Below are 12173 nucleotides of genomic sequence, written 5' to 3'. Positions count from 1 at the left end.
GTCTAAGATCCTTTTGCTAGGGCTTGTTTTGATTTCTTTGGCTTTTTGTACAAAGTAGCTAGATACTTTAAGCTTGTTACTATTTACAACTCAACCGGTATATAAATATAAGATATTGAATGTACTGTATATAATGTTTCACTTTTTAATAATTTTTTTGAAAGTCACTCGTTATATAAGCTTTTATTCGAGAGTTTACGTTGTATTTTTTGTGATATTACATTCCCAATGTTCTTTTATTTTTTAGACCAATATTTGTAGGGAAAACGTTTTAGCATCTTTAACATAGTTCTTAATCCAGATTACTAAATGAAATGGTATATTTTAAACCTTTTTTTTATAAATGAAATGTAGTAGGTATCTCTCATGACCCTTTAGTTCCTAGTTATATTAGAAAACTAAAAATTTCATCGAAAGGTCATGTCATGTTTACAATCAATATTTACGATATTAAAAAGTCTCGAGCCCAAAGGTTTCCTCAAGACCTATGAATGTGTAGTACGAAGTTTGTATATTGTAGAATGTGTATTAAAAAAATCACTCTCATCCAAATAACTTTTAATTCTTTATAAATTTATTTTGAGTAAAAACAATTCCAACATAATGGTTTCCCAAGAAACAAACCAAAGTCTTTGGAAGTACATCTAAAATTCATATTCTATAAACGTTGTACAAATATGATTTTCTCTGATTTAGTCTTAAGCCATAAGCTTGCTGCTGCGTTTTTTCGTGTGTAATTTGTCAAAAGCAGCCTCTGTTATTAAAATTAATTTTGCTTGATTAATATAGCCTTCAGTAATGAAAATATCCATCACTTTTCCTTAAAAAATTCCTGTTCAAGAATTTGATTACATTATAGGCATCTACAATTTATTTTTGCGTAATATCACTTTATTTTACTAGCGACCACAAAAACGGGTCTAATTCAGACTATACAATCTTGTTCATATTTCTTTACATTAATATACATTAGACACAGGCTGTCGTTTAAAAATACATATCCTATACACATATATTGCGTGAGCATATTTTTAAAATTAATGATATTAAATTATTAAGTTAATAACTATGATTGGAATATAAAATCATACTTAACCAAAAACGAGAATTATAAATGAAAACGGAAATTATAGTTCTAATTTATTAATTATATCCCAACCAGTTTCAAAAGGACAAACAGTGGCTTCAACCTCATCCCTGTTACTCTTAATTTTTTCTAACAATCGAAACGCTTTCCTAGGAAATACATAATCTCTCTTAGAGAGCCTTAACGTAGGGCAATAATCGTTACTTCCATCTCCAACGTAGGAAATTCTCGTATATTCAAACCCTTCACGATTACGGCTAGCCACGAAACTATCTAAAATATAGCCTTTACAGAGATTCCTGGAGCTAAGAGTGCACCAGTCTTGAAAATGGTACTCGTTCAATTGAAGGCAACCTCTATCATCAAAATACGCAGGATTGGTAAAGATGTGCAATACCACATCCCTTAATCCGGCAAATTTTAGGACCCTGTCGATGAAGAAAGAGTTGGCGTCCGATATAATAACAACGTCAAAATTTTCGCTTTCTTTTAACTTCCTAAACAGCTCCTGAAATCCTTGAACGAAAGGAATTTCCTCCATACAACGAATGTAATCTTCAGCAGTGACACCAGATTGGTGCAGGTATTTAAAAACTTCTTTCATGTAAGGAGTCCAATCTCGATTGTTATACATTGCTTTCACATGATCAGGAATTTTTCCTTCAGGAGCTAACCTATTGATAAAGGTATCCGCATTGGCGTCTATTACCGTATGGTCAAAATCAAAGACTATTAACTGCTTCTTCACCGATGAAGCCATCTAATATTCAAAAATAAAAGTAATGGTTAATATTTGGACAAACCTTCGTCAGAAAAAAAAGGTGTATTTCTTTTCTTGACAATTTTTATGGATAAAATAAAGGCTATTTCTCCGCTATTTTAATGCAACGATCTATAAATACCTCCAAAATGTCTATGGGAGCTGGGTCTGCTTCCCGTCGTACTCCAATGAATACAACGGGAAGGCAACATTTAGGGGCCATTAAAGGGAAAAAGGCAAGATTCTAAAATTTAAATTTTCGAAAACTTCTAAAATTTTACGAACCGGTTTCCACGATGTGGCTCTGCGAATTTGTAACGTCAAACATTCAATACAATTTCCCATTTTAAAATATCGTGAATACCCGCAAGAGATTTTAAGGGAAGAAAGGGTCGAGTCATTCAACCTCCTTTAAGGTCGGTTACAGTAAATAAAATGGCCAAGAAACGGACCAATACCGCGTCACATGCTATGGGAGAAGGGGCGGTTGCCATGGATACTCACCAAAAAAGTATTCTTGGCCTATTTCCAAAAGAGACGTTCCTAGTGGGTTATGTCCGGGGATAAAAGTGGAAAATGTCATACGGGTTGATAGGTTTCTGTCATTGAATTGGTCACGAGGTCGGCCGTGTCGTCACCAAATGCCAATCAGAAATTTCCATTCCTTAAAAAATGAAAATCACGTTGCGGAAACTTTCCGTAGACTACGCATAGCATTTTTTGCCCCAAAATCGATATTCAACCGAAATATTCGTATTTCCGCGCACTCTCGAAATATTACGACACACAACCCTACTTAACCCTTTTCCCATAATATCACCTCAGTCAGGTCATCGACTAGGATGATAAACGGCGTAAGACCATAAGTCTTTAATGACATTCCATAATAGTGTTTCTGTTACTAATATACACACTTAGTTGAAATAATTACTAACATCTACGTGTTGAGTGACGTTAAATGACATCATACCCAAAAATAAGCGCCTCTCGCGAGGAAAAACTAAACTTAAAAACGAATTATCACGGGACGTTCCTAGTACGCTTTGGCATGGCTTCTCACAATGACGAGTGGCAATTTTTTTTTTGCTCCATAGTATTGACGAGCTCCAAAAGAAAATATAAACGTATCCGGTACAAAAAATACAATAATTAAATTTGAATTACTGTCAAAAAATTTAATTAAAAATTATTAATGACTTTGTTGGAAGAATTTGACGCTATTATGTGAACTATAATTATTAATTTATGGTAAAACAGATGACTAAGTAAAGTTAATAAATACGGTTTATTAATCAACTTCCGGTTTAATTCTTGGAAATAAAAATTACATATATTATCATTTAAATTGCACAAATAAATAAATTAATAGGCCCTTTTCATTTAAATTTCACCAATAATAAATAAATTAATAGGCCTATTTAGTAACAATTAATGGAAATGTCAATCATTTCGAATAGTTTGTAATGAGGGCTGCTTTGACAAGCCACGTCATAGGCGGTATCCCCAATCTCGCTTTTGATGGTCGGGTCGATGTACGGATGCCACAGCAAGAGTTCCAAAGTTCGCCGGCCGCCCGTGTTGGACGCGGCAAGATGTAAAGGCGTCAGACCCCCTTTAGTGGTGGCGTTTACGTTGGCCCCATTTTGAATCAGCAAAGAGGCGGCTTCCACACTGTCCCACTTACAGGCGCAATGCAGTGGTTCCCACTGGTCCTCCGTTTTGCCACTCATGTCCGCGTTATGTGACAGCAAAAGCTAACGCAAAATTATTTCATATCATCAAAAAGAGTAGCTAAAATGCATTGCTAGTGAACCATAAGTAACAGGAGAAGTATCCACCTTGATCATAAAAATGAAAAATGTACCTTCAATTGCAATGTGTAGCATACACTGGCTGAAAATATACCTAGTGCATTATTCCCAGGGACCAATATGTGGAGGCTTATTTCTAAATCATATTTTAAAAATTAACTCTAATGACATGCTACTTGGATTATTTTTCCTTCCAAAATATATTAACATGAGCTTGGACTGGTTAGTTCGGGCTCAACATTAGCAGCATAGGGAAATGGATACTTTTCTCATAAGATTTATATTATATACTCCTTGTTTGAGAAAATTATTCCGTTACATATTATGAAAACCACATGCGTGTTCTTGTATTACGTCTAATCACTTAAAAACATTCATACAGGCCACAGTATCAAAATCTTAAAATAATAATACCTGAAATTATATTTTTCAGTACTTATTATTAGTTAATGTGTAATGGTATTAATTTAACTATCTTTGTACTAATACACTTTCCCTCAGTGATTGCCTTAGACAATTGATTTGGAAATAAATATTATACCTTAATAACTTCAACATGGTTATTATACGCTGCTCTATGAAGAGGAGTGTAGCCATCTTCATCACGGGACTTTACTAAAGTTGGATCATCTTCCAAAAGTTGCCTAACAGCTTCTATCTCATTTTTTTCAGCAGCCCAAAGAATTTTGTTTTGGGGTATTTCTTTCAAAAATACAAATGATGATTTTGCGTTAGATAATTTTTACTCTCTCACCTAAATACTACGTTGATATATACCTAGATCAGGATCATCAGATTCGTCTTCACTGTCATCCCAATATGCATTTTTCAAAGATTCCTTCCTCATAGCGTACAAGTCAAATTCACCGGGGCCATTGGCTTCAACAAAAACTTCATCCTCTTTATCTGGCGTATTTTCATCATCCACTAACTGGTTGCAAATAACAGCTTCCACAAGTTGCGCAACAGACAATTCACATTCATCGTTAACAGTTTCGAGACTATCAGAATCCTTCTCTTTTGAAATCTCAGTTTCATTTTCTTTGCTGTTTCCCGGATCATTTTCTTCTATTTCCACAAAAACGTCTGGGGATTTTGACAGTTCAACAACTTCACATTGATTATTATTATCAGTTAAATCTTCTACAGAATTTTCATTCTGAGTGGCTGGTGGTGCAGTAGAATTTCCATCTTTAACCTAAATATAACCCATTGCAATGGTACACTTCAGAGTACAGAGTGTGACAACTAAATGCAAGCACAAAGCAGGAAACTAAAAACCAGTATGAAATTCCAGAAAAACAACATGAACAGAAGTGCTAAAAACCAATTTATGTGGAGAGTCAAAGCATGGAATAATATTTTACAATTCAAGAATTCTAGCTTTAAATTTGGGGCGTTAAATAAAAGCAGCGTATTCAATTCAAGGTGTATTATATATTTAAAAATATTTGAGGCTTTGATTTTAGCAATAAAAGTATTTGATAGCATCTAACCAAAGATAATCATATTAAAATACTCACAATTTCCGTAGTGTCACCAGAACCGTCACTTGTTTCTGGTACTTCAGTCTCTTCATCATTCAAAATTTCCTCGTTATCCATTATTTAATTGCACACACTATGCTATAAAAAGTTATAATAACTAATAAGAGTTATGAGCGCCTCACAAAAGGGTTCGAATGCTCCAGAAAGTGTTAAAAATCATAAATGGCGGTTGGATCATCGACAAACGGTTGTGGTTGGATACTTGGATATTTTTTCCAAAACAAATGACATAATTATTTTTCGCCATCTATTGGCAGAGGAAAATATGTTATACCCCCTCCCACCTACTCAGGAGGTCCAGACAGTGGAGCATATTCTGTTCTCCTGTGTTCGTGGTCAACCAGTTAGGCCAAGACTTTTTCATGCCCTAAACACAGGCAGATATGACTTGGAGTAGATAAACATGGAGGGGAAAATTCCGTATCTCTAACGTTGAGTGTCTTCCCCCATCATTACTACCAAAGGACTACCATAATTCCTAGCAGTTTTGGTAGGGTCCTACGTTTCGGCGACACCTATATTCGAAAAAACGTATACTTATCGTCTGCTCGTATTCAAACTTGACAACAATAAAAGTTTGCTGCTTGAATTAAATTTTATGAATTATTATAGTTTTAATTAATTGCTGCTATTATAACAAAAGTTAGTTGTCTTTGCAATGAAAAAATACTGTTGTTTTCAAAACTGTAAAAGTGATTCAAGCTATTTTTCTCAGGTAATCCATATTTTCACGAAAAAAAGTACCCTTTGAAGGCTTTAATGCTCCTTTTATTTGTTTAGATAAAATACTATACGTATGATCTCCAAAGTTAAATCTTTTAAACGACATTTTAAAAAAACAATCGCGAAAGAAATTCTATTATCACAGGCTTAACAGCTGATACTCATCCGAGCTACTCCAAGGCGACACGTACGCGCCCCTACCAAAACCGCAAGGGCTTCTGGGTACCGTACAGCCGTATAGATGACGCGATCTAATTTCCTCTCCATGTTTATCTACTCCAAGGATATGATACAAATCTACAAGGGGTGAAAACCGCGGTCCAAAACGGAGACATGGCAATCATTTCTGATATCTGTGCTATTTTTCGCGCGGCCAGTATTTTTTAAAGCGCAAGTAGAATACAAAGCAGACATAAATAGTCATTTTTGTTTTTTTTTGTTAAAAACATAGAAGAGAAAACAGTAGAAACGACTGCCAACTTTTATCTTTCTGTATATATATTTTTTCTTTTGAGTATTTGTATCAGGGTGTGTATGGTGCGAAGGCCTAGTTGTCATGTGCACCAAAATAAAGTTTATTATTTTTGAAAAAAAAAAAAAACCCTCCCACCTATACCCCCCCTACAAAATATTAAAAAAAAATATTATGGTTTTTACTTTTATTTTAGTCCTGATGTTTACAATAAGTTGAGCTTCAAAAAATATTTTCCAGTATAGCAAAAGCAATGACAAATAGCCAGATCGGGCAAGTTTATAATTCAAGTTTCAAAAACACTAATATAAACTTTTAACTACAGGTACACCCAAAAATAGACCATTTTGTACAGTTTTAAACATTTCAGATACCAGTGATTTTTAAATAATATTTTTAAGCATGTAATTCCACAATAGCACCTTTCTTATAAAATAGTTCTTTACACAATTCTTAAAATTAAAACATTATAGTGGTAATTAGCTTAAATTGCCAAAATTATTTAACCCAATTTCACAAATTATGTGTATCAAATCAAAACTAGTGCTATTTAAGATAAAATAAAAACATGTATCGTTAATGCATGGATTAATTAAATAATCCATGGTTAATGAGACTTTTTAATAATCATAGGTTAAAAAAAACTTTGGTAATCAAGCTAACTATAACTATAACCCAAAATTTATATTTGAAGTTATAACACAAGTGCATGTTTTCTTTTAAAACAAAGCAAAATGCACTTTAAATCTGAGCTTCTATTTAAAACACACAAGCGGTTCGAAAGCTTATGTTTTAGCAGTAACAAAAACACTTAAAAAATGAGGAACTATGACACCTAACAGATAAATTTTGTTTCAACCAAATTAAAACCACAAATTGGTTAAGTACATGAACTTTTAACAAACTCAGTCTTCGATTCTTAGTTCTCTATATAAACTGTACACTTGGAAAAATTCAAATTACAAAACAATTATGCTCAGTTTGCAATAGCGTGATTTGCTTGTGACTTGAGAGCTCTAAGGGAAAATAATTAATTTCCCACATGGTCACCATCTAACCTATCTATGAACTATTGACTTATGGTACCTTTCCTAAAAATTTCATATTGCATAATTATTATGCATACATAATGTATTCGTTATTCAAATTAAATTTCTCCTAGCTTTAAAAAACATTTGGAAAAGAAATGCAACAAGTCGTAGTTATTCATGCATTTAAAATATCCATTAACAAAAACTCTTTCGCGACGTCAAATATTTTTTCTTACACATGAAATTTGCATAAATACTAGTTTTCGTAGCTAAATGGTCAAGAATATTGACAATGTTCAATAATCATGTTTTCGCTGACAGTTCAGTCAAGGACTTTCACTTGACAATTACAACATTTATGGACAATCAAAGTACTAAATCTGTACATTTTGACTAGTATTTAAATTAAAATTAACTATTGTAATTCCGAACATTTCTATCCATAAAAGATATCGCTATACTTTTTAAGTAAGTGAAGAAAAAATCAGCTGCTTTCAATATCAATTAGGGTGAACATTTCGTCTACCGCTTTCTTCCGTCTTTGGAAATGTTCGCGGCATCTACTCCACAAGCTTAAATCCTTCAGAGGAGTTACGTTTAAAGGAACCTATCAACAAACATTCATTAATCAAGGCAAGTTAAAAATAAAGAACATTAAGTTATTCTTACTTGAAATAAAGTCTCCCATTCGTGACTAATAACGGAAAGGAGTTTTTCTTTCTCATCTATGTCAGCAAATAAAAGTATCCAGTCACCGCTACAGCTATTAGCTTCACCACTTTCAAACTCCTGTTTTAAAGATGTTTTTTTACGATGTGAAATTAATAAAGTGATCATAATACGAACCAAAATGCAGACGGTAGGCGAGTCAATGTCCACTCGAACAGCGATTAAATCACAGAGAGGAGCTTTACCAAGAAGAGAATAAGGATTTTGTTTATCACCCAACATGAAAAACACTTCGTTGGCCAAAATAATAGAGCTGGAATTGATGCTTCTCAGTTCGGTGTCGGTTAACTTTCCAAATAACGTGACTGTTTGTAAAATAGCTTGAAGCCAATTCGACGCTTCAAGATCATTAGCAGCGGCTAAAACCAACTTTTCTTGAGCTCTCAGTTGGAGTTCAAATGCGTACGGCCTACTAGAGTCATGAAGTCTCCTACATCCTTGGAAATGTGGATATCTAGAGAAAATTACCTTTTAGCAACAGCGTAACAAATTTACTATAATCGCAGCTGGAAAATTTACTGTAATTGGAAATAGAAGTCGGGAGTTTGAGCGTCAGAGTCTTTATAACAATACAACACCCCAGCTCTATAACAAAAAGATAACATAGGTGAATTGGACAATAGCTACCCCAAAAATCCTTACTTTAACTGGAAATAAGCAGGATTCCAGGTTGGAGCTCCACTCATTTTATGCTTGTACATAAGGAAGCCTTCTTGAATTGGACCTGCTGGAGTCGAAGCTGGACTCAAACCCATATAATTCTCCCATTGAACCAATGTAAATAGCGACAAAATAACCAAATCAGGCTGTAAAATGCAAATTATATCAAGAAAGGTACCATTTTAAAAAAAAATATAGTATACCTCAACAAGTAATTCCTTGGCTAAAACCTCTTGTAGCTCTTTAATATGGTCAATTGGCTTTGTGATCATAGACGGTAGCTCCTTCATTGACTTTCTCCTCATACTAAGCTCAAGATTTGAAAGAATGCTTCGAGTTAAAAAGTCACTCCCAGTAAATATCGAACACTTTTGAATGCCACCGTGGCATTGAATCACAAAGCTTTGATAATTTAAGCTTACCTACAATTAAAAAAAAGTAATGATATTAAAATCTTTCTAAAAATTAGAGGCAGTTTTGAAACGTACAGTTACAGTAAAAAATTTTTCATATGGAATTATCATTCTTATTTTAAACTTTCCAGTATTACTATTTCCTGGCAATAGAACGTAAAAACTTTGGGTGCTGAGTACAACGAAAGCTAGTTCTATCCCTTGTCTGTGACTAATGGATGCCAAAAACATCTTTAAAAAAAAGGTTATGTAGAAACTTGAAATATGTTGTTGACCAGATTTGAAACTACCTTGTAAAGTTTCTCTTCATCTTCTTGGAAGACCTCCAATACTAAATACAGGTTAATGTTTTCCTTAATGCTAAAATTAACAAATTTAGATTAACCTAAGCCTTCTCCGAACAATTCAACAGATTCAAACAAGAAACTAACTTCAAACTACGATCGTTATATTGATTAGCTTCTTTGAGTTTTTCAATATCTGGAAATTTTGGACACTCGTAACTGGCATTTGAAGAGGCAATGGAGAGTTCACTATTCCAGTGATTTATGTCGGTGTCAAAGATAATATCTTCATTCACTTCGGTCATCGGTGTTTTTAGTCCATCATAAATTGAGAACTCTTCATCGAGTAAATTCTCGGTTTTTAAGGAAAAAGCGTCATCTGTTTGGCCATCTTGACCCACATTGTTGTTGTCCATTAACGTTTTATCAGGATCCTCTTGGCCCTCTGGAGCTTCTCTTTCGCCTAACCAAGAAAAATCTGGTGGGGTATTGTTCAATTTCACTTCTTCCAAAGCCTTTTCTTGAGACAGAGAAGTGGGCCTACTAAGTGTGGGCTGCGAAACACTATCACATTCTTCGGAATCATTTGATGAAGTTTGGTTATCACAAAATTCAGGCTCTTTTTCATGTAAAACATCATTGTTATTGTTCGAAGTGGCATCCTGACTGCTTGAAGAGCAGCAACTACTTTTCTTTCTTCTTGTTTTAGTTATTCTAGCGTGCACTATTTCCATAGTGGTATCCAAGGAATCATCGGAGGATATTTTATCGGGATCTAAGTTTATTAAACGAGAGATCCTGTTATTTTGTCTGACTAGCTCTTCTTTGAATGTACACGTAGAACAGGCGCAGTCGGGCAAACAGTCGCCACTGAGAAAGGTTTCATCCGTCACTTCCACTGCACTTTCAACTACCAAGGCCTCAGTGTCATCTTCAGCTAAACTCATCATAGATACTGGAGTTGCACTTGCGTGCGTACTCTATAAAAATGTCTCAAATTAGTTTTGGCTTAAAATGCAAAACTGTTCCGTCTTACTTTGGATTCTAGGCCACTACTACAAGCTGATAAGTTGTCTGCTTCTAAATCTAAATCAATTTTTATAATCGAGTTTTCAAATCCAATTGAGTCCCAGTTTATCGAATCCTATTGAGAAAATGTATTTACCAATAGCAGGGATTTAATTACCAAACCATGGGTTTAATTAATAAAAATTTTACGGACCACCGTGAGATCAAATTCAACAAATTCCAAGCCCGCCATCAAAGTAAGCACAACTTGCATTCTGTAGCTATCCCTCAGTAACGCTGGTTTAATGTAATGTTTTTCTACAATTTTTCTATTTTCCACAAAAGACCCGATGTAGCTTTCTAGCATATTTTCATTAAGGGCTTGACAAATCCAAGCTCGCCCTCTTCCAATGTTTGACGTAATATTTTGCAAGCTTTCTAAGAACACTCGGCAATTATGGTGTGTGAATTCTCTAACGCAAGGCCAATATCCATTAGGCAGCTGTTGTTTCAAGCTGAAATTTCAAAGCATGTGAGTTTAAAGTACTTTTGAAATATTTTTGCAAGATTAGCAAGTAGAACTAAGATTTTTTCACCCATGCATAAATGCTTTGTCCAAGCTTTCGCATAGTTGCAACACTTCAGGTAAGTTACCAAGGAGTGTGTCTCCCATATTTCTGACAGTGGCAGCATTTTGGACTTTGCTAACGGCTTCTTTGATGGACGTTGTTAATTTGTCTTTACTGAGTTCGTTGTTGTTTAGAGATCTAATACTTGGTTGTTGAGGTTCAAATACAGGAATGTAAGTGGAAACCATGATGAGGCTGGGACTTTCATAAATCCATTATAAATAACCCATCACATACAGGAAAAGATAGAGCTGCCAACAATGGACACAACAAACTTTACGAATGGTTAAAAAGTTTTAATAATTTAGATAAAATGTAAAACCCTTACAAAGAAATGTCCTTTTCGTCACAAACAACAACGAGCAGATGATATTTATGGCTCCAACATGGAGGAAATAAGGAGAGCCAACTCGGTCAAGTTATCAAAAGGTGCCTGGTAGCATTGCAGATACAATTTTATCTGCAGGATAATGAGATGCAACCAATTAAATATAACATATTCTATCCAATTGAATGAGGTTAGTACAATTTATACGATAAGTTAAGTTAGAAGAAACCACCTATAGACTGTGCGAAGGATGATAAAAAACGCGAAAAAGTAGATTAGTCCATAATTAAAAGGGATAATATAGCTCAACCCAGTGGCGTAACTAGGAACTCCGGGGCCCCATCGCGAAAAACCACTCGGGGCCCTTTTAAATATCACCAATTTTAATCATAAACGTTTGGGGGCCCCCTAGTTCCTGCCCCCCCCCCCGCGCCGCGGAGTCTGCGGGGGCTCTATTTACGCCACTGGCTCAATCCTAAACAAATTCAAAGAAATTAAAAAACTTACTAATAATTCGTACCAATAGGTCTTATGCCTCAATCTATAGTTGGCTCTCCTTAATTATTTCCTCCGAAGATCCAATGACTCAGAGTCTCAGACGCAGTCTACCATGTATTTTTAGTTTTGAGACTTAATTTTTTTTGTAAAGAAGGGTACACGACGAAGAAAAAATGTATTTGGAGTAGTTTAT

The 12173-nt window shown here is 34.6% G+C and overlaps 3 protein-coding genes across 4 annotated transcripts; all 3 read right to left on the bottom strand.

The window, feature by feature from the left end:
* Positions 1–869: 869 nt before the first annotated feature.
* Positions 870–2309, bottom strand: LOC149925066 (pyridoxal phosphate phosphatase PHOSPHO2-like). Of its 2 annotated transcripts, none has more exons than XM_090159934.1 (2): positions 2133–2309; positions 870–1847 (listed from the first exon to the last, which is right to left on the bottom strand). In XM_090159934.1, the coding sequence occupies exons 1-2, from the start codon at positions 2190–2192 to the stop codon at positions 1128–1130; spliced, it is 780 nt and encodes a 259-aa protein (XP_090016060.1). In that variant the 5' UTR covers positions 2193–2309; the 3' UTR covers positions 870–1127. The 2 variants fall into 2 exon arrangements, with proteins under 2 accessions (XP_090016060.1, XP_090016061.1); XM_090159935.1 differs by lacking the exon at positions 2133–2309 and adding an exon at positions 1990–2069.
* Positions 2310–3131: 822 nt separating this feature from the next.
* On the bottom strand, positions 3132–5340 carry LOC149925065 (ankyrin repeat domain-containing protein 49-like). The gene is made up of 4 exons (XM_090159933.1): positions 5182–5340; positions 4436–4856; positions 4200–4360; positions 3132–3601 (listed from the first exon to the last, which is right to left on the bottom strand). Exons 1-4 carry the CDS (start codon positions 5260–5262, stop codon positions 3266–3268), a joined length of 999 nt encoding a protein of 332 aa, XP_090016059.1. The 5' UTR covers positions 5263–5340; the 3' UTR covers positions 3132–3265.
* Positions 5341–6595: 1255 nt separating this feature from the next.
* LOC149925064 (pleckstrin homology domain-containing family M member 2-like) lies at positions 6596–11573 on the bottom strand. The gene is made up of 13 exons (XM_090160540.1): positions 11483–11573; positions 11122–11405; positions 10740–11040; positions 10554–10661; positions 9665–10497; positions 9524–9593; positions 9309–9464; positions 9024–9242; positions 8803–8966; positions 8680–8745; positions 8278–8614; positions 8101–8220; positions 6596–8038 (listed from the first exon to the last, which is right to left on the bottom strand). Exons 2-13 carry the CDS (start codon positions 11340–11342, stop codon positions 7916–7918), a joined length of 2718 nt encoding a protein of 905 aa, XP_090016666.1. The 5' UTR covers positions 11343–11405; positions 11483–11573; the 3' UTR covers positions 6596–7915.
* Between the last annotated feature and the right edge of the window lie 600 nt (positions 11574–12173).

This window comes from Leiobunum rupestre, chromosome 10 (assembly GCF_980474605.1).
Source record: "Leiobunum rupestre chromosome 10, qqLeiRupe1.1.hap1, whole genome shotgun sequence".
In the NCBI taxonomy this organism is placed as follows: Eukaryota; Metazoa; Arthropoda; class Arachnida; order Opiliones; family Sclerosomatidae; genus Leiobunum; species Leiobunum rupestre.
The sequence above is the reverse complement of the archived record's forward strand: the minus strand, read 5'-3'. Positions and strand labels throughout refer to the sequence as shown.